This window comes from Ranitomeya imitator, chromosome 1, assembly GCF_032444005.1.
Source record: "Ranitomeya imitator isolate aRanImi1 chromosome 1, aRanImi1.pri, whole genome shotgun sequence".
In the NCBI taxonomy this organism is placed as follows: domain Eukaryota; kingdom Metazoa; phylum Chordata; class Amphibia; order Anura; family Dendrobatidae; genus Ranitomeya; species Ranitomeya imitator.
In genome coordinates this window covers 821,837,692-821,865,353 of record NC_091282.1, presented here as the reverse complement: position 1 = coordinate 821,865,353, position 27,662 = coordinate 821,837,692, and the positions used below count along the sequence as shown (strand labels likewise).

General features: G+C 42.3%; 1 protein-coding gene across 2 annotated transcripts in view; it reads right to left on the bottom strand.

Moving 5' to 3' along the window:
* Nucleotides 1–27,662, bottom strand: part of UPF1 (UPF1 RNA helicase and ATPase) — a 143,018-nt gene that overhangs the window by 21,317 nt on the left and 94,039 nt on the right. For both annotated transcript variants that reach the window (XM_069740264.1, XM_069740272.1), the window contains exons 12-22: nucleotides 24,466–24,630; nucleotides 18,184–18,298; nucleotides 17,607–17,750; nucleotides 16,243–16,456; nucleotides 16,037–16,154; nucleotides 15,785–15,941; nucleotides 15,549–15,691; nucleotides 11,846–12,020; nucleotides 11,593–11,674; nucleotides 5,358–5,519; nucleotides 1,718–1,968 (exon numbers count right to left, since the gene is read on the bottom strand). In XM_069740264.1, the coding sequence (XP_069596365.1) occupies nucleotides 1,718–1,968; nucleotides 5,358–5,519; nucleotides 11,593–11,674; nucleotides 11,846–12,020; nucleotides 15,549–15,691; nucleotides 15,785–15,941; nucleotides 16,037–16,154; nucleotides 16,243–16,456; nucleotides 17,607–17,750; nucleotides 18,184–18,298; nucleotides 24,466–24,630 (1,726 nt within the window). The remainder of the gene's footprint in view (nucleotides 1–1,717; nucleotides 1,969–5,357; nucleotides 5,520–11,592; nucleotides 11,675–11,845; nucleotides 12,021–15,548; nucleotides 15,692–15,784; nucleotides 15,942–16,036; nucleotides 16,155–16,242; nucleotides 16,457–17,606; nucleotides 17,751–18,183; nucleotides 18,299–24,465; nucleotides 24,631–27,662) is intronic.

Genomic DNA, 27,662 nt, shown 5'->3' with positions numbered 1-27,662 from the left:
TGCCCCATACAATGCTGCACAAATGCTGATTATGGCCCCATAAGATGCTCCATAGAGACATTTGCCCCATACAATGCTGCACAAATGCTGATTATGGCCCCATAAGATGCTCCATAGACACATTTGCCCCATATAATGCTGCACAAATGCTGATTATAGCCCCATAAGATGCTCCATAGAGATATTTGCCCCCATATAATGCTGCACATGGCCCCATAAGATGCTCTATAGAGATATTTGCCCCCATGTAATGCTGCACATGGCCCCATAAGAAGCTCCATAGAGATATTTGCCCCATATGCTGCGATAAAAACAAACAAAAAAAAAAAAACAACAACATACTCACCTCTCGTCGCTCAGGCCCCCAGCACTTGCTATATTCACCTGTCCGCTTTCCACACAAATCGTGCCCTCTGATCTGAGCGTCACTGCAGAGGACGCAGAAGGCGGAGCGGCGCCGACGGTGTAACGGGGGACAGGTGAATATCGTGAGCTGCCCCCGTTATACTCACCTGCTCCTGGCACGGTCCCTGGTTCTCCGGGCGCTGACAGCTTCTTCCTGTATTGAGCGGTCACATGGTACCACTCATTACAGTAATGAATAGGATGCTCCACCCCTATGGGAGTTGAGTCGGGTCCATATTCATTACTGTCATGAGCGGCACCATGTGACCGCTCAATACAGTAAGAAGCTGTCCCCGCCCGGAGAACAAGGGACGTCCAGTGACCGCACTGGAGCAGGTTGAGTATAATTAGACAGCTGCTGTTCCACCTCCCCTGCCGACCCCTGGGAATGACTCGAGTATAAGGCAAGAGGGGCAATTTCAGCCTTAAAAATTGGGCTGAAATTCTCGGCTTATACTTGAGTATATACGGTAACATTTTACAAATGGTGCCGATATGAAGCAGACATGAGGGAAATGTTATTTTAATGTTTCTCTGTAGTATGACTATATGGATTAAAGGGATACTCCTACAACGTTTGAAAATTGTTATTTTTTTTTTTAAATTGTCAAATTTCTGATAGTTTTTAAAAAATAAAACATTGACCTAAATTTACCATTATCATAAATTATAATGTGACACGAAAAAACAATCTCAAAATCACTGGGATTTGTTGAAGCATTCTAGAGTTATTAACACAAAGTAACATTGGCCAGATTTAAAAAATTTGGCCCGGTCACTAAGGGGTTAAGGGCACTGAGGAATAAGTATATCACCCGCCACTCGACTGAAATTCCCACTGGTGTCGACTGTAAATGACAGTCGACACCCTGCGGTATCGGCCCCAGCTGATGTCTCAATAAATTTTACTTTTATTGGTATCTATTTTTATTTTTGAAATTTATCAGTAGCTGCTGCATTTTCCACCCTAAGCTTATACTCGAGTCAATAAGTTTTCCCTTTTTTTTCTCAAAATTAGGCGTTTCGGCTTATACTCAAGTATATACAGTATACATACACACAATATATATCCATATTTATATCTAAATATAAAATATACTATATTTATAATATGCTGCATGCCTGCTAAATGCGGCAATTTACATCTGTTGCAGTATTTTGCGGGTTTAAGTGTCAGGAGCAATGCACAGCCTCCTGTGAGCGGGAGACCACGCTGACATATATATACCGAATCAGTAATAAGTACTTCCCGATGATGGCATATATACTGCAAATGTAAGGATGGGGTTAAATTCTAGAACAACTTCTATACCTGTGATAATTCTGGTTGAGAAAGTCCTGGTTGGCTCATCTGTGATGGCTGACTCATAGATATGTAACCCTGGGTTAGAGGTCCTTGAGAAAATGGCTGAGACACAACATCTTGACTGGCTTGACTATTTGGCATATTTCCTTGACTCATGCCCTGAAGTCCAATGCCTCTCGGTTTCTGGCGTCCACCACGAGTTGCTTTTCCTTTAGGCATTCCACGACCTTGCGAAATACGGTCAATGTATGAATGAGCTGAAAGATGAGTAAAATAACACTTTAAAACATAAGAATAAAACATTTCTTGACACAAAAAAAGGGACCAAAACACAAAAGTTAGCAGGCAAAGCATGTTGAAAAGGATTGCCAAAAATCTTACAATGTCAATTTATAATAATAATAATAATTTTTATTTATATAGCGCCAACATATTCCGCAGCGCTTTACAAATTATAGAGGGGACTTGTACAGACAATAGACATTACAGCATAACAGAAATACAGTTCAAAACAGATACCAGGAGGAGTGAGGGCCCTGCTCGCAAGCTTACAAACTATGGGGAAAAGGGGAGACACGAGAGGTGGATGGTAACAATTGCTTTAGTTATTCGGACCAGCTATAGTGTAAGGCTCAGGTGTTCATGTAAAGCTGCATGAACCAGTTACCTGCCTAAGTATGTAGCAGTACAGACACAGAGGGCTAATACTGCATAAAGTGTATGAGAACATGATGCGAGGAACCTTTTTTTTTTTTTTTATTATAAATAGGCCACACAGGGATTGTTAGGTTAATGCATTGAGGCGGTAGGCCAGTCTGAACAAATGAGTTTTTAGGGCACGCTTAAAACTGTGGGGATTGGGGATTAATCGTATTAACCTAGGTAGTGCATTCCAAAGAATCGGCGCAGCACGTGTAAAGTCTTGGAGACGGGAGTGGGAGGTTCTGATTATTGAGGATGCTAACCTGAGGTCATTAGCGGAGCGGAGGGCACGGGTAGGGTGGTAGACTGATACCAGGGAGGAGATGTAGGGTGGTGCTGAGCCATGGAGTGCTTTGTGGATGAGGGTAGTAGTTTTGTACTGGATTCTGGAGTGGATGGGTAGCCAGTGTAATGACTGGCACAGGGTAGAGGCATCGGTGTAACGGTTGGTGAGGAATATGATCCTGGCTGCAGCATTCAGGACAGATTGGAGCGGGGAGAGTTTTGCAAGAGGGAGACCGATTAGTAGAGAGTTACAATAGTCCAGACGAGAATGAATAAGTGAAACAGTAAGAGTTTTTGCAGAGTCGAAAGTAAGAAAAGGGCGAATTCTAGAAATGTTTTTGAGATGCAGGTAAGAAGAGCGAGCCAGTGATCGGATGTAGGGGGTGAATGAAAGGTCAGAATCAAGGATGACCCCAAGGCAGCGGGCATGTTGCTTTGGAGTAATGGTGGAACCGCACACGGAGATGGCAATGTCAGGCAAAGGTAGGTTAGTAGAGGGAGAGAACACGAGGAGTTCAGTTTTTGACAGGTTTAGTTTCAGATAGAGGGAGGACATGATGTTAGAGAAACTGCAGACAACAGGCACTTGCCTTACACTAAGGAGGTGCTCGCAATAAAAAAAAATCCTGCTCAGACTAACAATATAGAAAGTACAGGCTTGATCAGTACAATGTCTATCACAGAGAAGAATACTTTGAATACCTTTCATTCTGTTCTAGTTTTCAAGCAAATGTGCTCATAAAGATATATGGAAAACCAATAATGTATTATAATAGCAAAGTTGGTGAGATTCTGCCAATTCCCACATGGAAAAAAAACCTGGGTGAAATTCAGATGAAAATAAACATGTCAATTTAGGTTACTCCAGTCGCATACAGATTTCCTTCAGCTTAAAGGGAATATCCGGGACTAAAAAACATGTGGTTGCTAACAGAGGCAACAACCCGTCTGTTGCACCCAAAGCCTGTCGTTGACTGCTCTAGACATAAATTCAGCCAATCACTGTCAGAGCTGCCGTCTCGGTGTAACCCTCCACTCTACCATGTACTTCAAACTACCGTATACGACCAAAACAGTGTCACCTCCTGCCAATACCAACTCAAAATTATTTCCCAAACTCAACCTTTTCTCAACCCAGTCATCAAAAATGCTAGTGTATGCCCTCATCTCTAGCCCAAACTACTGCAACATCCTCTTCTGTGGCCGTTTATCTCCCTCAAACTCACCATTTACCCTTGGTGCCCTATTTTTACTGCTCTTCTATCGCTTATTTCCTTACTCCCTCTCTGCCAATTCCTTTACTGGATTTCAGTTACCGTAACCAGAGAATTCAGTTTAAAATACCAACGATGGCTTACAAGGAAGGTTCAATACTGACTTCTCCATACATATCCGTCCTAATATCAAAATGACTCTCCACACAATCTCTACCTGTATTCTATTTGTGTTTCTCACACAACCATCTTCACAATTTCTCCCAAGCATTAACCCCCGGAGCTTTTTTCGGTTTTTGCATTTTCGTTTTTCACTCCCCTCCTTCCCAGAGCCATAACTTTTTTTATTTTTCCGCCAATATGGCCATATGAGGGCTTATTTTTGGATGGATAAGTTGTACTTTTGAAAGACACTATTGGTTTTACCATGTCGTGTACTAAAAAAATGGGGAAAAAAATTCCAATTGCGGTGAAATTGCAAAAACAAGTGCAATCCCATTTCCGCCTGGAAGCGCTTGTTAAAAGCGGCTGAGTGTTAAAGGCAGCAGAGTTTGACAGTGACATTTAACTAGTTAATAGGCGCGTACAGATAGCGATTCCACCCGTGCCTATTGCGGGCACATGTCAGCTGTTCAAAACAGCTGACATGTCCCGGCTTTGATGCAAGCTCCCCGCTGGAGCCCACATCAAAGCAGGGGTCCTGCCATCGGACGTACTATTCCATCCGATAGCAGAAAAAGGTTAAAGAAAAGCACTACCTCAACATATCAGAGATTGTCCTCTGCAGTTGAAGACATCAGATGTATCTGAGGACCCATCTCTTCAGGAAAGTCTACAACCTGCAAAAACCCAGCTGCCACCTCATTACCACCTGAGCGCTTCCAAACGCCTAATTTACTGTGGACTACTCCAATATAACAAGGCAGAAAAGAAGATATACATGGTGAGGTGGAGATAGGAGGATACTGCCAGTTAGAATGGTGCTTGAAGCTGGATGCGATCTTGTGGTGAGTGCGTTTGACTCGAGAATACTGAATAGTGGTAAAGTGGAAACCTCTAGATATAGCTATACTGCCTATAAGAGAGAGAGGTTCAAGGCATGTGTGCTTTCTATGGTGAAGTTTTGACTGTCATTAAACCGGTAATGGGGAACTCTGGGTGTCACTACTGTGGGGCGGGGGAGTCATTGGATGTGGTTCATGGCCCTCTATCAGCACTATAAGATGTGCTAAATATGGCTCTTAAGGACCCCTGGTCTGGATGAATCACATATGTTCTATGGGCATCTGCATATCTCCTACCTGACAATGCCAAAAAATGGTGAGCTTTCTATAGATCCGATCAGAAGAGTCTTCACAATCCATTGAAAACTACAGGACAATAGGCTTTTTTCAAGTCAAGTACAGAATAGCTTTATGAGCTTAATCGTTTATAATGTTAAATACCTGCAGTTGGTCCATTGGCCTGTCCAAAGTAACTTGGTGGAGGCATTGGTGGCATGACCAAATTGAAAGGAATTGGAATGTTCATTGCAGTCACGTGACTGGGTCCAGAGCTAATCATGCCAATCTGATCATGGGTTTGAAAGTACATGTTTGAGGGCCGAGCTTAAAGAAAAAGGTAAAACACAAATTACATTAGAAAATTATTTCAATAATCTCGGGCTTCGTATATGCTTTAGAAGACTAAAACTCTAGTGCCATCTATTGGAAGTAGCAATCCTAAAAATACACATTCACCCTTTAACGAGTCTTGCCACAAGACTTCAAATAAACGCAAAACCCGGAATCTCAATTTGGAATCACTGTTTTGGGGTACTTCCCCTAGTCAGTGCAAAGTGTGAGATCCGGTTTGCTGGGTAAGAGGCGCCTGACCGGGATATAAGGTTTAACGTTTCTCTTTGGAAAGAATGACATGTCAAGCCTGACATGCCAAAGTGAGGAGACTTAAGCACTGCAATGCTCCTATGGGAAAGTAAATATGAAAATTCTCTTCAGAGAGGAACAGGACTAGAACTGTAGTACCACCTATTTTAACCTCTTTACCTCGAGGGTGGTTTGCATGTTAATGACCAGGCCAATTTTTACAATTCTGACCACTGTCCCTTTATGAGGTAATAACTCTGGAACGCTTCAATGGATCCAGACATTGTTTTTTTCGTGACATGTTGTACTTCATGTTAGTGGTAAAATTTCCTTGACATCACTTACGTTTATTTGTGGACAAAAACGGAAATTTGGCGAAAAGTTAGAAAATTTCGCAATTTTCCAACTTGAATTTTCATGCCATTAAATCACAGGTATCACACAAAATACTTAATAAGTAGCATTTCCCACATGTCTACTTTACATCAGCACAATTTTGGAACCAACATTTTTTTTTGTTGTTAGGAAGTTATAAGGGTTAAAAGTTAAACCGCAATTTCTCATTTTTACATTTTTTTATTTAGGGACCACCTCACAATTGAAGTCACTGAGGGGTCTATATGATAGGTGTCACTTTTGGATATTTTCTTTCTAAAAACTGCACCCCTCAAAGTGCTCAAAACCACATTCAAGATGTTTATTAGCCATTCAGGTGCTTCACAGGAATTTTTGGAATGTTTAAAAAAAAAAATTAAACATTAACTTTTTCACAAAAAATTTAATTCAGACCAAAACTTTTTTATTTTTCCAAGGGTAACAGGAGAAATTGGACCACAAAATTTGTTGTGCAATTTCTCCTGAGTACGCCGATACCCCAAATGTGGGATTAAACCACTGTTTGGGCGCATGGCAGAGCTCGGAAGGGAAGGAGAGCCGTTTTATTTTTTCAATGCAAAATTGGGTGGAAAGACCCACTAAGGAACTTATCTAGATATGTGGTGAGCACTTTGAACCCCCATGTGCTTCACAGAAGTTTATTACGTAGAGCAGTAAAAATAAATTAAAATCATTTGTCACAAAAATGATCTTTTTGCCCTCAATGTTTTAATCTTCCCAAGGGTAACAGAAGAAATTAGACCCCAAAAGTTAATGTGCAATTTGTCCAGAGTACGCTGATACCCCATATGTGGGGGTAAACTGTTTCGGCGCATGGCAGAACTCAGAAGGGAAGGAGAGCCGGATTTTACTGTTATGGTTTGCAGGTGCCAAGACCCACTGGGAGAGTCCATGAGGTGTCAAAACAGCAGAACCCCCATAAAGTGACCCTATTTTACAAACTACACCTCTCTATGGATTCAATTAGGGGTGCAGTGATCATATTGACACCATGGGTGTGTCACAGAATGTTATACCATTGGGCAATGAGGACAAAATAACTACATTTTTACCACCAAAAATTTGTTTTAGCCAAAGATTTTACATTTTCACACAAGTGGGTAAAAATGGCAACAAAATTTGTGCCACAATTTCTACTGAACGTGGCGATACCCCATATGTGGCTGTACAGTACTACTTAGCCCTGAGGAGGAGAGACTCGTGAGGAACGGAGGTGTCTTATAGACGCTTCTCCATTACTAAGCCGTGGGCTTGATGTCACCGGTGACAACCCCACAAATATTACCCCACTTGCCACTGCTACAGGGCAAGTGGGAAGAGTCGGGCTAAGCGCCAGAATTGGCGCATCTAATAGATGTCCCTTTTATGGGCAGCTTTAGGGCTGCTATTTTTATGCTGAGAGGGTCAAAATCCATGGCCCCTTACCAGACAGTACAAGCACCCCAGCTGTGAGCTTTAGCAAGGCTGGTTGTCAAAAATGGGGAGAACCACAAGCCTTTTTATCAAAATTATTATTTAAATAATTAAAAAATATGGCATGGGGACCCCTCTATTCTTGATATCCAACCTTGCTGAAGCTGACAGCTGAGGGCTGCGGCCCCCAGCTGTGAATTTTGTCTGGCTGGTTATCAAAAATAGAGGGGAACCCAAGCAGTTTTTTTTTTCCTTATTACCGTATTTATTTACAGCGCAGGAGCGGCTGATGAATACTCCCATCCGCTGCTCCTGCTGTCACTGTTATTAGCAGCAGCAGGGGTAGGCTGATGGGAGTAAGTCCCATCAGCCGCCACCTGCTGTCTCTTTTATTACTTAAATGTAACTCATCATTCTCCCCTGATCGCTACGGTTGCCAGAGCAGGGGAGAATGATGAGAGCCATGTTTAGCACACACCGCTGGGGAATAGAACTTACTGTAACGCTTCTACTCTGGCGCCCGTCCTTGTGGTACTGATGCGGCACAGGCATGCTACACGTGTGCCGCAAGTGTTACACACACGGAGATCTCCGGTACCGGAAATATCAGGACGTTACACACGTTTTTAGGTTTGGCTGCTGTCACACACTAAAAGACGGTTTTTATTGCAAAAAATTGTTTTTGAATCACCATATTCTGAGAGCTATAATTTTTTCCATATTTTGGCCCATACAGTAATGTGAGGTCTTGTTTTGTTGAGGGACGAGTTGACGTTTTTATTGGTACCATTTTTGGGCACATGACATTTTTCGATCGCTTTCTATTCTGATTTTTGGGAGGCGGAATGAACAAAAACCAGCAATTAATGAATTTTTATGAATTTCTATTGGGGGGCGTTTATACCGTTCCATGTCTGGTAAAATTGATAAGGCAGTTTTATTCTTCGGGTCAACACGATTACAGCAATACCTCATTTATATTTTTTTTGTGTTTTGGCGCTTTTATACAAAAAAAACTATTCTACAAAAAACTATTTTGTATAAAAAATTATTATTTTTGCATCCCTTTATTCTGAGAGCTATAACTTTTATTTTTTCGCTGATGATGCTGTATGGCAACTCGTTTTTTGTGGGACAAGATGACGTTTTCAGCGGTACCAGGTTTATTTATATCCATCTTTTTGATCGCGTGTTATTCCACTTTTTTGTTCGGCGGTATGATTATTAACCCCTTCACGACCACAGCTTTTTTTTTTCCGTTTTGCGTTTTCGTTCCCTTTCTTCCCAGAGCTATAACTTTTTAAATTTTCGTCAATATGGCCAAGTGAGGTCTTATTTTTTGAGGGAGGAGTTGTACTTTTGAACGACATCATTGATTTTAGCATGCCGTGTACTAGAAAACGGGAAAAAAAATTTTAAGTGCGGTGAATTTACAAAAATAGTGCAATCCCACACTTGTTTTTATTTTTTGGCTTTTTTGCTAGGTTCACTAAATGATAAAACTGACCTGCCATTACAAGTCTCCAGGTCATTACGAGTTCATAGACACCAAACATGGCTAGGTTATTTTTTATCTAAGTGGTGAAAAAAAATTCCAAAAGTTACCTTAAAAAAAAAAACAAAACCCTAAATTGCGCCATTTTCCGATACCCGTAACATCTCCATTTTTTTATTGAATGCGGCGATACCAAATATGTGTAGGTTTTATTTTTTTTGTTTTATTTTGAATGGGGCGAAAGGGGGGGGGGGGGGGTGATTTAAACTTAGATTTTTTTTAATTATTTTTCATATATTTTTAAAAACTTTTTAAAAAATTTTTTGGCATGCTTCAATAGCCTCTATGGGAGGCTAGAAGCCGTCACAACTTGATCGGCTCTGCTACATAGAGGCAATGGGCAGATTGCCCCTATGTAGCTGAATGCATTGCTATGAGCGCCATCCACAGGGTTTCAAGGAGACCACTGGCTGTTATGCTAACGCGCCGATGTCCCCAGATCACGTGACGCGGGACACCGATGCACACATTTCTGGCCGGATGCGCTTGTTAAATGCCCCTGTCAGAGTCTGACAGCGGCATTTAACTAGTTAATAGGTTCAGGTGGATCGCGATTCCACACACACCTATTGTGGGCACATGTCAGCTGTTCAAATCAGCTGACATGTCCCAATTTTGATGCAGGCTCACCGCCGGAGCCCACATCAAAGGGGGCTTCCGGAATGCTGCGAACGTGTTTCGTGGGTTAAAGTGCCGGAAGCCAGCAGTCAGAATCAGCTGACAACCGGCTGCGACCTGGGCTACATCATCTCAGAGTATATTTACATTAGTTTGCATAATTTAACTTAACACTGTGCCATACAGATGGATAAGTAGAAAAATGGTGTGCACTCAGGTCAGGGACAATGAGGTGCTGGTAAACTGACCGTATGGTCAAGTCAATCATAGAAGAAAATTACCGCACACTCAAAACTGGTCAAATGCAAAAAGGTATATGCCAATATTTATTCAACACAAAATTAGTAGTTGCCACATTTGGAAAAAAATAGACAATGAACCCGACGTTTCGACCCTCCCGGGTCTTATTCATGGGGTTACTCTAGTCTTTTGATATCTATGCATATAGGTGGCAGTGGTGGAGGAAGAGCAAGCGATCCCTTAAGCTTAGGGTATAACCTGATAGTGGGGCCAGTGGGGGCTGCTGTCCCAAGTAGAAGGAAGCCTGATAGAGGGAGGGCCGCCTTGTAGCCAGTGGGCCTGAGAGTCGTCCTGTCTGAGATCCTATCTGAAGTCAGCGGCGCATCCCGCGCCTTGCTGCATGGTCTAGCCTCCATCCTAGACCATGCAGCAAGGCGCGGGATGCGCCGCTGACTTCAGATAGGATCTCACACAGGACGACTCTCAGGCCCACTGGCTACAAGGCGGCCCTCCCTCTATCAGGCTTCCTTCTACTTGGGACAGCAGCCCCCACTGGCCCCACTATCAGGTTATACCCTAAAGGTACCTTCACACATAACGATATTGTTAACGATATCGTTGCTATTTGTGACGTAGCAACGATATCGTTAATGAAATCGTTATGTGTGACAGTGACCAACGATCAGGCCCCTGCTGGGAGATCGTTGGTCGCTGAATAAAGTCCAGAACTTTATTTCGTCGCTGGACTCCTGCTGACATCGCTGGATCGGCGTGTGTGACACCGATCCAGCGATGTCTTCACTGGTAACCAGGGTAAACATCGGGTAACTAAGCGCAGGGCCGCGCTTAGTAACCCGATGTTTACCCTGGTTACCATGCTAAAAGTAAAAAAAAACCAAACACTAGATACTTACCTACCGCTGTCTGTCCTCCAGCGCTGTGCTCTGCACTCCTCCTGTACTGGCTGTGAGCCGGAAAGCAGAGCGGTGACGTCACCGCTCTGCTTTCCGGCTCACAGACAGTACAGGAGGAGAGCAGAGAAGCAGAGCGCAGCGCTGGAGGACAGACAGCGGTAGGTAAGTATCTAGTGTTTGTTTTTTTTTACTTTTAGCATGGTAACCAGGGTAAACATCGGGTTACTAAGCGCGGCCCTGCGCTTAGTTACCCGATGTTTACCCTGGTTACCGGCATCGTTGGTCGCTGGAGAGCGGTCTGTGTGACAGCTCTCCAGCGACCAAACAGCGACGCTGCAGCGATCCGGATCGTTGTCGGTATCGCTGCAGCGTCGCTTAATGTGAAGGGGCCTTAAGCTTAAGGGATCGCTTGCTCTTCCTCCACCACTGCCACCTATATGCATAGATATCAAAAGACTAGAGTAACCCCATGAATAAGACCCGGGAGGGTCGAAACGTCGGGTTCATTGTCTATTTTTTTCCAAATGTGGCAACTACTAATTTTGTGTTGAATAAATATTGGCATATACCTTTTTGCATTTGACCAGTTTTGAGTGTGCGGTAATTTTCTTCTATGACCATACAGATGGATGTCAGGAAAGGGTCAATACAAAGATACCAAGGATGTGAATTAGTTTACCTTGACTACTCCGGTCATACACAGATCCAGGTATAATTGCTTCACGAGCATCATACATTGCTGTTGTCATAAAACGTGCTCCCTGGAATACAAAGCCAAAACTATTACTATAAAAGTCAAGAAAAATATAAACAAAAAACCTCGGAATTAACAGCAAACACCAAGCAATCCATCCAGCCATCAGACAAGCATTCTCAGTAAGCAACCTAAAACAGACAAGTACACTGCAAAGTTCTCTAGCTGGGATACTTACAGGATTGATGGTGTTTACGAGTTTTCGAGGTTTACTGAACTGCATGAGACTCTCTCTAAGATTGTTGAGTGGTCCTTCAACAAGAACTTTTTGTTCCTTGTAGTAATTTAGAAGGTGGTTCCAGAGGGGCTGCTTTGAAAGTGCCTTTGGGTTGCCCACAATTATTACACCATACCTATAATCAGGATGTGTTAAAATGAGGGTCAAAAGAAATGTACTATATTCCAGCACAATTTTCTAATTTCAAAATGTACAGTCAGATGGGCAGGCATGGGTCTTATGAGGCTCTACTAAATCATCTGTATTTACTTGAAATGAGGCGGACTTACCAGACTTCAGCTTTTGCATTACAAAATGATACCCTTTCTGAGGAAGCTATCAGCGATACATGCATTAAATATACATATAAATATATTATATATTTTCGTAATGTTTAACCTCCATGTGTTGGGAAAGTGCAGGTCCTTGAGTATTTTTTCGGAAGCTTAATATTTATTTGCACTTTATAAATTATTTTGCATTTGCACTCTAACTCTCTTACATGCGCATTGGCACTTTCCATAACGTGTGGACCGATTCTTAAGTTTTTAGATGCTGACGCATGCTTGTATGCATATATGTATAACTTGTTCCCCCCGCCCTTTTTTTTCTATTTAATTGTTATACCACTTGGTGATACTATTGTATTACAAACTTTACTTTGAGCTACTTTGTCAGTTATATGTGTGTATGCATCCGTCTGCACTCCACATGGGTCAGTTTACTACTTATACTTCTAAAATTTCATGTTGAATACAGTTGTGCTGAAAAGTTTACATACCCCGGCAGAATTTTTGCTTTTTTGGCCTTTTTCAGAGAATATGAATGATGACACCAAAACTTTTTCTCCACTCATGGTTAGTGGTTAGGTGAAGCCATTTATTGTCAAACTACTGTGTTTTCTCTTTTTAAATCATAATGACAACCTAAAACATCCAAAAGACCCTGATCAAAAGTTCACATACTCTGATGATTTTGGCCTGATAACATGCACAGAAGTTGACACAATGGGTTTGAATGGCTACTAAAGATAACATCCTCACCTGTGACCTGTTTGCTTGTGATCAGTGTGTGTGCATAAAAGCGGAGTGAGTTTTTGGGATCTAGACAGACTCTTGTATCTTTCATCCAGCCACTGACGTTTCTGGATTGTAAGTCACGGAAAAAGCAAAAGAATTGTTAACGGATCTACGGAAAAAGGTACTTGAACTGTATAAAATAGGAAAGGGATACAAAAAGATATCCAAGGAATTGATAATGCCAGTCAGCAGCGTTCAAACCGTGATTAACAAACGGAAAATCAGGGAATCTGTAAAAACAAAACCACGGTCAGGTAGACCAACAAAAATGTCGTCCACAACTGCCAGGAAATACAGGACTCTCTGAAAACTAGTGGTGTGGATGTTTCAAGATGCACAATAAGGAGGCACTAGAAGAAAAATGGGCTGCATGGTCGAGTTGCCAGAAGAAATCCATTACTGCGCAAATGCCACAAAGTATCTCGCCTACAAAACAGCACAGAGACAAGCCTCAAAACTTCTGGAACAAGGTAATCTGGAGTGGGGAGAACATAACTTTTTGGCCACAACCATAAACTTTACATTTGGAGAGAGGGCAACAAAGCCTATGATGAAAGGAACACCATTCCTACTGTAAAGCACGGAGGTGGATCACTGATGTTTTGGGGATGTGTGAGCTACAAAGGCACAGGAAACTTGGTCAAAGTTGAAGGAAAGATGAATGCAGCACGTTATCAGCAAATACCGGAGGCAAATTTGCACTCATCAGCCCGGAAGCTGCGCATGGGACGTACTTGGACATTCCAATATGACGATAGAAAACATAAGGCCAAATCGACCTATCATTGGCTACAGCAGAACAAAGTGAAGGTTTTGGAGGGGCTATCTCAGTCTCCAGACCTCAATATCATTGAGCCACTCTGGGGAGTTCTCAAGCACGCAGTTCATGCTAGACAAGCCAATTTACAGGAACCGGAGGCTTTTTGCCCAGAAGAGTGGGCAGCTTTACCATCTGAGAAAATAAAGAACCTCATCCACAACTACCACAAAAGACTTCAAGCTGTCATTCATGTTAGAGGAGGCAATACATGGTAGTAAATGGGGTATGTGAACTTTTGATCAGGGTAATTTGGATGTTTTGGGTTGTCATTATGATTTAAAAAGAGAAACCACAGTAGTTTGACAATAAGTGGCTTCACCCAACCACTAACCATGAGTGGAGAAAAAGTTTTTTTGCTATCATTCATATTCTCTGAACAAAAGGCCAAGAGAGCAAAAATTCTGCCGGGGTAAGTAAATTTTTTGCGCACAACTGTATATTGTTGATCTCTATGCCAGTTTTTTAATTAACGAATAAACTGTAGGAGAGATCAGCGCAATATGGTCTTATCCGATGGGCACAAATTTAATTTCATTCAGACTGCGCTAACCTGATAGATCTATTTGTAAGGCATATAGATCTCAATGAGGATTTCAGCTGCAGAAGTTTCACGGGTCCGCAAGAGAATGTATCAATATGGCAAGATAGAGGCTTTTGTGGATTTAGTCCGCGCTGCTGATAATGATGAAAAGTCAAGGTGTTCAAATATTTAAAAACCTTGACTTTTTATCATTATTGGCAGCTCAGACTAAATCCACAAAATCCTGTATCTTGCCATAGTTTATTCATTCAGTAATGCATCTCCTATTTTTAACCACTTTTAATCTCTTGTTCAAATAAAGATGTTTGGATATTATTCTGCTTCTCATGGGAGTAATTTTCTGTAGGTTTTGTCTTGCATTACAAAGTCTGAAATCCAATCTGAAGACCTGCAGAATAAGATGACATTCTGAGGATTTTCCAAGCAGCATATTGATAGGATTTTATAATAGTTCATCGACAATTCTTGTACTGTAAACATGCTGTGGGACCTCCGGCCAATCTGGGATGTGTGAACACACTCTTAAGCAGGAACTGCATTCCTCAAGGGCTGCAAACAGGTCATGTTTTCAGGATTTCCTTGTACTGCACAGGTGATAATTTAATCACCTACACACAATGATTACAGCACCTTGTGCAAAGCTAAGGAAATCTTGAAAACACGCATGGTTTGCGGCCCTCGTGGAATGCAGTTTGACACCCCTGCTCTTAAGAGTAAATATAACTAACTGCACTCTTACTGCCATTACAACTATAATTTGACGGGAAAAATGAAAAGGATACTCCTGCACCTCACCACCTTTCATTTGTGCTCTTCCACCAACTCAATTTCCAGGCTTCCTTAAAGGGAACCTGTCACCTGAATTTGGCGGGACCAGTTTTGGGTCATATGGGCGGAGTTTTCAGGTGTTTGATTCACCCTTTCCTTACCCGCTGGCTGCATGCTGGCCGCAATATTGGATTGAAGTTCATTCTCTGTCCTCCGTAGTACACGCCTGCGCAAGGTAATCTTGCTTTGCGCAGGCGTGTACTACGGAGGACAGAGAATGAACTTCAATCCAATATTGCAGCCAGCATGCAGCCAGCAGGTAAGGAAAGGGTGAATCAAACACCAGAAAACTCCGCCCATATGACCCAAAACTGGTCCCGCCAAATTCAGGTGACAGGTTCCCTTTAAAGTAACTCCTACAAACGGGCTAAAAAAATTAAAGCACAGAAAATGTACCTTGCTCTCGTCAAAGCCACATTCAAACGACGAGGATCATTTAAGAAACCAATTCCCTGGTGCTCATTTGCACGGACGCAAGAAAGAATAATAAAATCTTTCTCCCTTCCTTGAAAAGCATCTACACTGGCAATTTCTACCTCCTAAAGAAAGTGGAAAAAAAACAATTATAATCCGTAATAACATAACAAAATTCTAATACAATAGATGCATGCTGTAGATTGGTAGAACTGTACCTGATAGAGTTTAGTGTGCAGAGAGCCGCTGAACTGCATGTACTGAACCAAATAGGACCTCTGCCCTTCATATGGCGTTATTATACCAATCTGGTCTGGCTTGGCACCTGCCTTCAACAGTTTGGTAGTAATCTTCTCAACATTCGCAGCTTCCGTTCTATCATAGAGCACAAGATACAGGTAAGCCTCTATAACATTTACATTGCAGGCACTAATGAATAGCGCACGTCGTAACCAGCCATCTTAATTCACCTGTTCAGATAAGATGTACCAGAACTGGCAATCTCTTCTTGGCCCTGGGTAACGTAAAAAAACATTGGCTTGTCTGGTTGTGGCCACTGGAAGTCAAAGCCTTTCTTCACTCGATCCGCTACATAAATTATACCCAAAAAAATTACACATGTATTAGCACAGGTATTTGCAACAAGAAAACAATTTTTTCCAATCATCTTTATTACCGGCAGTTACTCCATTTTGAAGGGAGCCTTCATAGAAAATGTTTGATGGAAAAGCACTAAGAGCAGGATGCATCCTGTACTGGACCTGAAGGCGAATTGGTCTGATGCCAAGAACCACAAGTCTCTCAAACAGAGACTGAGACAGTCCAGCCTTTGCCGCTTTTTTACACATCACAACTGGACCAAGCTGACAGTGATCTCCTACAAGTATCAACTGAAACATAAAATTGGATATATAAGATTACCCACACTTGTATATATATATATATATATATATATATATATATATATATATATATATATATATAATCATCTAAGGGGCACTTCCGTCTGTCTGTCTGTCACGGAAATCCCAAGTCGCTGATTGCTCCCCTGCAGTCAGTGCCCCCTCCATTATCCCCCCCCCCCCAGTCCGCGCCCGCCGCCCACATAGCGTTTTAGCCTATGCAGCATCAATAATAAAGATACGTTAAAAATAATAAAAAAATAAAAAATAGTGCTATTCTCACCTTCCGTCATCCACTGATGCGAGAACGCTAAGTCATATGAGTAATTTCGCAATGCATCACTGGGAACGGAAGCTGGCGGCAGCCTCGCACGCATCGGGACAACTTTTTTATTTTAATTTTTTTTTTTTATGGTGTCCACACTGCTGTATACTACGTGGGCTGTGTTATATACTGCATGACTGATATATACTGCATGACTGATATATACTGCGTGGGCTGTGTTACATACTATGTGGCTGTCTGTGTTATATAGTACGTGGGCTGTGCTATATACTACGTGGGCTGTGCTATATACTACGTGGGCTGTGCTATATACTACGTGGGCTGTGCTATATACTACGTGGCTGTGCTATATACTACGTGGCTGTGCTATATACTGCACCCCGAAATCCAGCGCCCCGAACCCCCGACATCCAGCGACAGACGCAGTCCAGCCGCGAATTGACGCGGGATTTAAACCACGCTTCGCTGATTGGTTGCGCCCGGCCGTGACCAATCGGCGATATTGGCGCGGTATTTAAACACCGTTTCGGTCATTGGTCACGTCCGGCCGGGCACGACCAATCAGCAACAGGCGCAATCCGGCCGCGAATTGGCGCCAGATTTGAACCACGCTTCGCTGATCGGCAAGCCAGGAGCGACCAATCAGCGATATTGGCATGGAATTTAACCCCAACTTACAGCGCGACGTACATACATACATATTCTAGAATACCAGATGTGTTAGAATCGGGCCACAATCTAGTTGATGTATGATCGTTTTAAATTCATATTTTTAACTAATGTCAAAATCCGCAGCAACATTTAAGCAAAAAAAAAATCCAAAGTATTTTTTTCCTTTTAAAAAATTAACACCTGTTTTGCTCCTAGAACAACCGGCACCATACACTCGGGCTCCGTGGCTTGAGTACTTTCATCAATCAAAATTGATCGGAACTGCATCTTAGCAAGCCTAGGATCGCCGGCTCCAACACATGTACAGCAGATCACATCAGCATTCTGTAATTGAGGAAGCAAAATTAGCAGTCATGTTATGAACTGACTAAGAATAAAGGAAGTGCTATAGAACATGCTATTCAATATTAACAGTCAGCCACGTCACGTAGTTTAACATTTGAGTACACAGTTTAATATCAAAATAATATTGAGAAAAATATATACGGTACATCTATCAAGTGGTTAAGGTGTATATTTACACATAGCAAATGTATTAACCTTTCCGTTTCAATTTGAGGCGACGACATTTCTGTAACTGAACCAAGAACCCCCAGTACTTATTAACGCTGCAGACGTGCTGCACAACTACAGCTGGCACCCAAATAATGCCCTGTGCAGAAAGGCAATTCATAGTATGATACACCAGTGCCCTTCCCTCATCTCAACCAAGGTCAACATTAAGTGCAACCTTTAAATAGTGTGGATTTAGCCTTACCATAAGCAATTCTCTTTCTGCGGTTCTTTTCAGAGCTCTGTATCGTTTCTCATCAGCTGATGACAGTTCTCCTGTCTCATCTTTCAACTGCTGCAATTTCTGAAGTTCTGGCATACTGAAGAGAAAAAAAAAATAGTTAGTCCAGACTAAATCTAATCTGCACTCGAGCTACGAATACATGTTGTAAACATTAGCTTAGAAAGGAAAATATACACTTGGTCAAACATCATGCATAGCTAGCCATTAATTTTAACATGCATCCTATTAGTTGCATCCAAAACTTTAGATGACCATTTCCTTCCCAGTAACTAAAAAAGGTGACTTAAGGCCCTACAGAGAAGCCCTCCCATCAAAGGTTTCATGCTCTTAATATATTGTGATCATAATTATGTAAGGCTGTGTGTTTCCAATAGCGCATTATGCCTTTTTACATAGATAACTTCTGTTTTCTCAGCTCTATGTAAAAACAAGAAGTCTCTTGTCCCTGTAATTATCATTCCCTCTTTAACTCATCACTCAGTGGCTCATGACACATGCAGGGAAAATTGAGCTACTTCCTACTTAGAGCTTAAAATGATTTAGCCGGTCAGTTCTTAACCACATGACGTCATAGATCTAATGGAAGAGATGAATTATCTGGGTAAAATGGCAAAATGAGCAATTGTAATTACACAGTTGTATAATATGGTGACTGCAATCTATTAATGGGATTAAAACTTTTATTTGAGTGCTTCTTTAACCAAGTAGAGGCCTAGATGATAGGGAATTAACATTACTGTTATGTATAGAATCCTAGGCTCCACAGTCTGGAAGAAGGCTCAATACTACATACAGTAGCTTCAGACACTTAGGCCCTGATTATAGCTTTCAAGCTACTATTCTGGCATAAAAGCTTTGAACACACACACCCTATATATATTTTACATACACAATATACAGTTGAAACCAGAAGTTTACATACACTATATAAAAAGACACATACGCATGTTTTTCCTGAATATCTGGTAAGAACAACATTTTCCCGTTTAAGGTCAATTAGGATTATCAATTATTAATATTTGCCAAATGCCAGAATAATGAGAGAGAGAGAATGCAGTAAGTAAAATAACTGCCTTAAAACAAAGTCAAAAGTCAACATAATCTAAGATTACTATACCTTTAAACAATTCTGGACTGTCCATGTGATGTCATGCGTTTGGAAGCGTCTTATTTGGCAATAGCCGAGTTAATTTGAGACACGCCTGTGGATGTATTTTAATGCACACCTGAAACACACTGCTTCTTTGTGTCGCATCATGGGAAAGTCAAGAAATTAGCCAAGATATCAGAAGGAGAATTGTGGACTTGCACAAGTCTGGCTCATCCTTGGGTACAATATCAAGATACCCGAAGGTGCCTCATTCATCTGTACAAACAATTATGCTCAAGTACAAAAAAGATGGGAATGGCCTGCCATCGTACTGCTCAGGAAGGAGACTGGTTCTGTGTCCGAGAGATGAACGTGCTTTGGTCCTACATGTGCATATCAACCCAAGGACAAAAGCAAAAGACCTTGTGAAGATGGAGGAAGCTGGTAAGATTGTGTCAATATCCACAGTGAAATGAGTACTGTATCAACATGGGCTGAAAGACCACTCTGCCAGGAAGAAGCCATTACTCCAAAAGAAAAAAAAAGCCTGATTAATGTTTGCTAATGCACACAGGAACAAAGACCTTCATTTTTGGAGACTTGTCCAGTGGTCTGATGAAACTAAAATTGAAGTTTTGGGGCATAATGACCATCGTTACGTTTGGAGGAAAAAAGGAGAAGCTTGGAAGCCTAAAAACACCATCCCAACTGTGAAACGCGGGGGTGGCAGCGTAACGTTGTGGGGTTGTTTTGATGCAGGAGGGGCTGGTGTACTTCACAACATAGATGGCCTCATGAGAAAAGAAGATTACTGCCAAAATGGTAAAGTGGCTTAAGGATAACAAAGTTAATGTTTTGGAGTGGCCATCACAAAGCCCTGATCTCAATCCTATTGAAAATGTATGGGCAAAGCTGAAAAGGCAGGTGCGAGCAAGGCGACCTACAAACTTGGATCTGTTACACCAGTTTTGTCAGAAGGAATGGGCCCAAACTCCAACCAACTATTGTAAGAAGCTTGTGGAAGTATATCTCAAACATTTGACCCAAGTCATTCAGTTTAAGGGCAATGGTAACAACAGGGCTGTGGAGTCGGTAAGCCACAGTTGCGACTCTGAACCTGATAAAATCCAGGAGTCGGACTCCGGCTTCCGGCTCCTTCATAAATGGCCAATTCGTAACAATAAATTTACTGTTGTCAAATATTAACATCGTGCTTATTCAGTTTCTCACCATCATATAAGTAATCAGACCACTTAGAGCAAAAACTATATTTATTAGAATACAATTAGAATATAGCAAATAACTTTTATAAACTTTTCTAAACTCTTGTAAGTAAATATGCAATAAATACTGTTATGCAGTTAATAAGAAGAAATCTATAAATTTGTCCTCAGAAAAAGTATTGCCTCTGTCAGATCCTCCTTCATGGATGCCCTCAAATCTGATCTAATTATTTTGAGAACAGAGAACAACCTCTCTACACTAACTTGGGTTGGTGGCAAAGCAGTAACCACTCGGGCAACATCTCTGACAATGTCAGGATACAGAGGAATCGCTTGTTGCACTGTTATTTTTGATGAACGGTCAAATTTCTCAATTTTTTAGTGCACATGAAAAATTCTGCTGAAATGTACTGGCTGTGTCCTTTGATGGGGATGAATCTTCTATGCGGGAACGCTTTGCACGGTCCTTGTGATCCAAATATTTTTCGAAATTAAACTCTTCATCAGTTGATGAGGGTGAAGATGTGGCAGGACGACCAAATTCTTCTTGTTCCTCCTGACTGTTCTGCAACCCTTTCATCCTTACTGCTATTTCAAACAGAGCTTCTTTTCCTTTAGTTAGCTGTTGATCATCTAGAAGAATCCGATGCATTGGGTCTACATAAACAGCTGCCAAAAGAATGTTGTTTTGTAATAGTAGCTCCTCTCTCAGTTTCATTGATGTAGGAATGCCACTTGAAATTAACCCTCCTCTTTGGGACAGGCGAAACATCAGGTTCTTCCACTCCTTTAAGAAAATACCTGGAGTTAAGTCCTCTGCTTGTAATTTTTTAGTCACTGTAAATGGGTGCTCTAGCAATTTTTCCAGCTCAGTCACCTGATTCCACGGACTTTCATTTAGCATCAGTTGAGGGTTAGCCATGTCTACAAGAAAGGTTTTCAGTTCAACCAAGCGCTGAATCATTAAAGTACTGCCCCATCGTGTGGCTTGATCAATAATTGCCCCTTTTCCAGCACGTCTCTTCAAAATTGAGTCAACTTTAGGGGTTCTGGCAACAGTAGACAATTTTCTCACCTTACCAATCAGTGCAGCAGCATGTCCTTCCTGCAGACTGTCTCTTATAGCCAGCTGTAGCGTATGCACAACAAAGCGCATGTGATGAATGAAAGAATGTATTGACACAGTTTCAACAAGATCATCTAAACTATCATGCTGCTGTTCATCTGAATAGTACTTATCATATTTGAAGCATTGTTAGTTACGACAGAAAGAACTTGCTCTTTTTTAAGTTCATAGTCTTGCAGAACCTTTTCCACCAAGACCTGGAGAAACTCACTGGTGTGATGAGCTTTGGTGTCTTTTACTGCCAATGTCTTGGTAACTATTTCATTTTTGTCACAAACAAATTGGACATTGATGGCAAAATAGTTCACTCTGTGACGTGTAGAGGCATCCATTTTAAGAAACAAAGCGTCCCTTGAGAGTTTTTTTTAAGTTCTTCCTTTTGTTTAAAAGCTTCTCCGATTACTAATTTTCTAATACTCTCTCTCTCTCCAGAGAAACACCAAGCTTGCGGGCCATTTCCCCATTCAGACACACAAAAGCTGGTCATGAAAATAATGAAATAGGCACACTATCCTTTACAACAAGCTCTATGATCTGTTTTTTAAACGTATCTACTGTCATTGTCACAGTAACTTTGTCACTGACAAAATATCTGCAAGTGATCGCTGCAAAGTTCTCTGCTCCTTTGTTTGGCTGGAAGAGCTGGGCACTGGTTCATTGGTTTGAATGCAGTCTTAGCCATCCACTGCTTTCAGTACTTCTGGATGAAAGCGCTGTAAATGTCTCTTTAGATTAGAAGCTCTGGTAGGAGCATTTTTATCTTTGCCTGACTATGCACTGATCTTGGCTTCACAGCATTTGTTTTCGTCTGGATCATTTGTCATACACTCACAGACATAATGTTTTCTATCTTGAGTGATGGTGAAATGTTCAAATACAGCTGATTTAATGTGACGCTGCTTTGACATTCTCAGGTTTTTAATTCTGCATTCACAATCCAAATGACAATTGTTTTTCCTAAAAACAATTGTACAAAATTATTGCCAGGTCGTACAACTGATATAGTGGTCAGTAATACTGTTATTCTTCATGTACTCACAGTTAATTGATGCAAAGTTTGTTAAAAGGATAATACTTCTTACAGTCTTCCTCTTCTGAGTAGCAGCTGTGAGATGCTTGGAAGACGCACACCAAACATCTAGTCTAGAGGAGGAGCTTTACTACTAAGAATTTGCAACACATTTTCACTTTCAGTTTCATACATTGTAAGTAGGGGGGTTGGGGCAGCATGAGGTTAACCAAGTATAAGATTAGATGAAGGCAGTGGAGAACAGTGACACACAAGTAGTAAGAAATGTCTATCTCCAGCAGAACAGCTCATCACTGTTGTTCATAGTTTGATAGAACATATATATTTGAGTAACATTTATAAAATTCATATGAAAGTTCAATTATGAAATACATTTTTTTTTTTTTTAAAGCTCAAGTCGGTACTTTTCTACCGACTCCAACCAAAACTAACTCAGACTCCACGACTCCGACTCCACAGCCCTGGGTACCAAATACTAATGAAATTTATGTAAACTTTTGACTTTGCAGTAAGTACCGTATATACTCGTGTATAAGCCAAGATTTTCAGCATTTTTTTTGTGTTGAAAACGCCCCCCCTCGGCTTATACACAAGTCATGGTCCACAAAGCCGGCGGGGGAGGGTGACATCAATACTCGCCCTCCGTCGCTGCATCTCCGTCCAGGTGCCAGCAGCTCTTTCCTGTTCTTGCTCAGCGGTCACGTGGTACCGCTCATTAAGGTAATGAATATGCACGCGACTCCACTCCCATAGGCATGGAGCGCATATTCATGACCTTAATGATCAGTACCATGGACCGCTGAGCACAGGAAGAAGCTGCAGCAACGGGACAATGGAGATGCAGGAACGTTCAGCGACGGCGCAGGCAGGGCGAGTATGACGGGGGAGGACGGCGAGCCATGCATACAAGGGGGAGGAGGGGGGAGCCGAGCATACAGGGATGGGACGGGGGGAGCCATGCATAAAATGAGGGGATAGGGGGAGCTATGCATACAACAGGGAGAGCCACACAGAGCAGGACAGGATGGGGGGGAACCATGCATACCGGGATAGGAATGAGGGGACAATACAAACCCGGCTTATACTCGAGTCAATAAGCTTACCCAGTTTTCCGTGGCAAAATTAGGTGCCTCGGCTTACTCTCGGCTCATCTTATACTTGAGTATATACGATAATAAAAATGACCTAAATCATTCTCCTTCTCCCATTATTCTGGCATTTAGCAAATTAGGGTAATCCTAATTGACCTAAAACTGGAAAGGTTTATTCTTATGCATATTTTTCTCAATATCTAACAGGAAACGTGTCTTTTTATATAGTGTAATTAAACTTCTGCTTTCAACTGTACACTGCAAAAAAGAATAGGGGAACACAAACACCACATCCAAGATATCACTGAATGAAGTATTCCAGTTTCAAATTTTTGTTCATTAATTACATAGTGGAATGCATTGAGAACAATATAACAAAAATTATCAATGCAAATCAAAATTTATGTCCCATATGGAGGTCTGGATTTGGAATGATGCTCAAAATCAAAGTGGAAAATCAAATTACAGGCTCAATAGTGTAAATGCCTCTCCCCTAGAAGTACAGTAGCATGAGGGGGTGTTTACAACCCGCAGAAATTGCTCAGATAGTGCAGCTAAACCAGGATGACACTGGAATATTCCAGTGATATCTAGGACACGGTATTTTAGTGTTCCCTTTATTTTTTTGGTCAGTGTATATTACAAAGAATAAGATAGTGCAGCTTAGAAAAAAAATGTCATACCTCTCCATGTTGCGTATCTGATTGTGCAGTGCCAAGAAAGAAACTGGGGAGTCAATAGCTTCACGGCTCTTTGCACAGAGACGAACAACTTTGAGTCCAGTTTGGTGTATTTTCTCAGTGAGTTGATCAACAGCAATATTGCTTGGAGCGCACACTAGGACAGGGCTATGTTAAAAGGTAAATATATTAGCTTTCTATTCAACATTCATTAGTAGTGATGAGCGAGCGTGATTGGTTAAACTCTTAAGGTACCGTCACATTAAGCGACGCTGCAGCGATCTAGACAACGATGCCGATCTCAGCAGCGTCGCTGTTTGGTCGCTGAGAGCCGTCACAAAGACAGCTCTCCAGCGACCAACGATCCCGAAGTCCCCGGGTAACCAGGGTAAACATCGGGTTACTAAGCGCAGGGCCGCGCTTAGTAACCCGATGTTTACCCTGGTTACCATTGTAAAAGTAAAAAAAAAACACTACATACTTACATTCCTGTCGCGTCCCCAGGCCTCAGCTTCCCTGCACTGTGTAAGCGCGCTGGCCGGAAAGCAGAGCGGTGAAGTCACCGCTGTGCTTTGCTTTACGGCCGGCCGGCGCTGACACTGGGGGACGCAGGGAAGCTGACGCTGAGGAACGTGACAGGAATGTAAGTATGTAGTGTTTTTTTTTTTTTTTTTTTTAACTTTTACAATGGTAACCAGGGTAAACATCGGGTTACTAAGCGCGGCCCTGCGCTTAGTAACCCGATGTTTACCCTGGTTACCAGTGAAGACATTGCTGAATCGGCGTCACACACACCGATTCAGCGATGTCAGCGGGAGATCCAGCGACTAAAGTCCTGGACTTTCCCCAGCGACCAACGATCTCCCAGCAGGGGCCTGATCGTTGGTCGCTGTCACGCATAACGATTTTGTTAACGATATCGTTGCTACGTCACAAAAAGCAACAATATCGTTAACGATATCGTTATGTGTGACGGTACCTTTAGAGTATGTATGCCATGCTTAAATAATTTTTTCTGAGGCCGCATGATACACTGCTGTTAGGTAGTGGCAACACATGCGGAGATTGGCTAACAAACAGGCAACCCCAGCAGTTTATCATGCAGCCGCAGGGACTCAAGCACATTATTCAAGCTCGCCCAACATACTCTTATAACACGTTATCAGAGCACGATCGCTCTATTAGACAAGCCTATCATTTTTTTCAATGTTTCTAAACTAAGATTAACATTATTAAACACATTTAAAAAGGTCCGAAAAATATGCGCAAATGCAATTATGTGTTTGTCTCTTGGAATTTAGGCTTTCATTTTATAGACCATAAGGTGCAATTAATTTGTCAGCAGGTTTATGTTATTTAAGTGGAGGACAGCATGAGGGGTAAAAACACAAATTTCAGCGATCTGTCACTTAGGCTGGGAGCAGTTTACTTACGATGAAGGCTTTATTGTTAGGACATTATCAGGGCTGTGACTAGCTGCTTTACGCCAAGTTGTCTGACCACGTCCCCTCAGCTGATAAGCAGCAGCTTATTGCCAATAGACAATGTACAGAGGGCCTGGTGTGGGCAGGGTTAGATTTCTCAGGTCTGCTCCATGCTATATTTAAGATCTGTCTCAATTGCTGTACACAGTAAACTAAATGATACACTGTTGGAATCAGGGTCTGTTTTCCTACATTATCTGATGACAGATTCCCTATAAGATAGGCATTCATACATCCGTATTAAATATTAAGAGAGCTGGACTGAAATGCATATGCATGTGCCATAAAACAGGATTTTTGGTTGCTTACCGTAAAATCTGTTTCTTGAAGCCTCCATTGGGGGACACAGGAACCATGGGTGTATGCTGCTGCTACTAGGAGGCTGACACTATGCAAATAAAAAAGTTAGCTCCTCCTCTGCAGTGTACACCCCACCGACTGGCATTATACTCTTCAGTTAGTGAGAAAGCAGTAGGAGAAAAGAACAAGGTTGAAAAACCATAACCACAAATTTGAGAACTGTAAACGTGAGAACAGTCATAAAACCGATAACAGAAACATTGGGAGGGAGCTGTGTCCCCCAATGGAGGCTTCAAGAAACAGATTTTACGGTAAGCAACCAAAAATCCTGTTTTCTTTATCGCCTCTCATTGGGGGACACAGGAACCATGGGACGTCCCAAAGCAGTCCCACGGGTGGGAAAGACAGACTTCCATCAGGTCAGAGGACTCACCACTGCCGCCTGCAAGATCCTTCTGCCTAGGCCGGCGTCCGCCGAAGCGTAGGTATGGACCTTGTAAAATTTGGCGAACGTGTGGATGGAAGACCAAGTTGCCGCTTTGCAAAGCTGTAAGGCGGAAGCCCTGTGGTGCACCGCCCAGAAGGCGCCGACTGCCCGGGTAGAGCGAGCCTTAATCCCAGGAGGGGGCACTCTGTTCTTGACCCGGTAAGCCTCCAAAATTGCCAATCTGATCCAGCGAGCAATAGTCGCTTTAGAAGCCGGTTGGCCTCTGCGCGTGCCATCAGGAATGACGAAAAAGGAATCCGTCTTCCGGAAAGTGGACGTTCTGTCCAGATAGATCCTCACTGCCCTGACGAGGTCCAGCTTGTTCAATGATCGCTCCAGAGGATGAGTCGGAACTGGACAAAAGGAAGGTAGAACGATGTCCTCGTTGAGGTGGAAGGTGGAAACCACCTTAGGAAGAAAGGAAGGTGGGAGCCGGAAGACCACCTTGTCCTGGTGAATGACCAAAAACGGAGGGCGGCAAGACAGGGCCGCCAACTCGGAAACGCGGCGAATAGACGTGATGGCCACAAGAAAGGTCACCTTCCAAGATAGAACTGATAGAGGAATCTCCCTAAGAGGTTCAAAGGGGGAAACCCTCAGAACGTCCAGTACCAGGTTTAAGTCCCATGCCTCCACAGGGGCCCTGTACGGCGGGACAGCATGGGCTACCCCTTGAAAGAAGGTCTTAACTTGTGGCCGAGAGGCCAAGGTCTTCTGAAAGAGGATGGAAAGCGCAGAGACCTGACCCTTCAGGGAGCTAAGCGCCAGGCCCGAATCCAGTCCTGCCTGAAGGAAGGCCAAAAGAGAAGGCAGGGAAAAAACCATAGGCGGAACGTGGTTGGACTCGCACCAACGGAAGTAAGCCTTCCAGGTGCGGTAGTAGATCCTGGAAGACGAAGGCTTCCGAGCCTGAATCATAGTGTGAATCA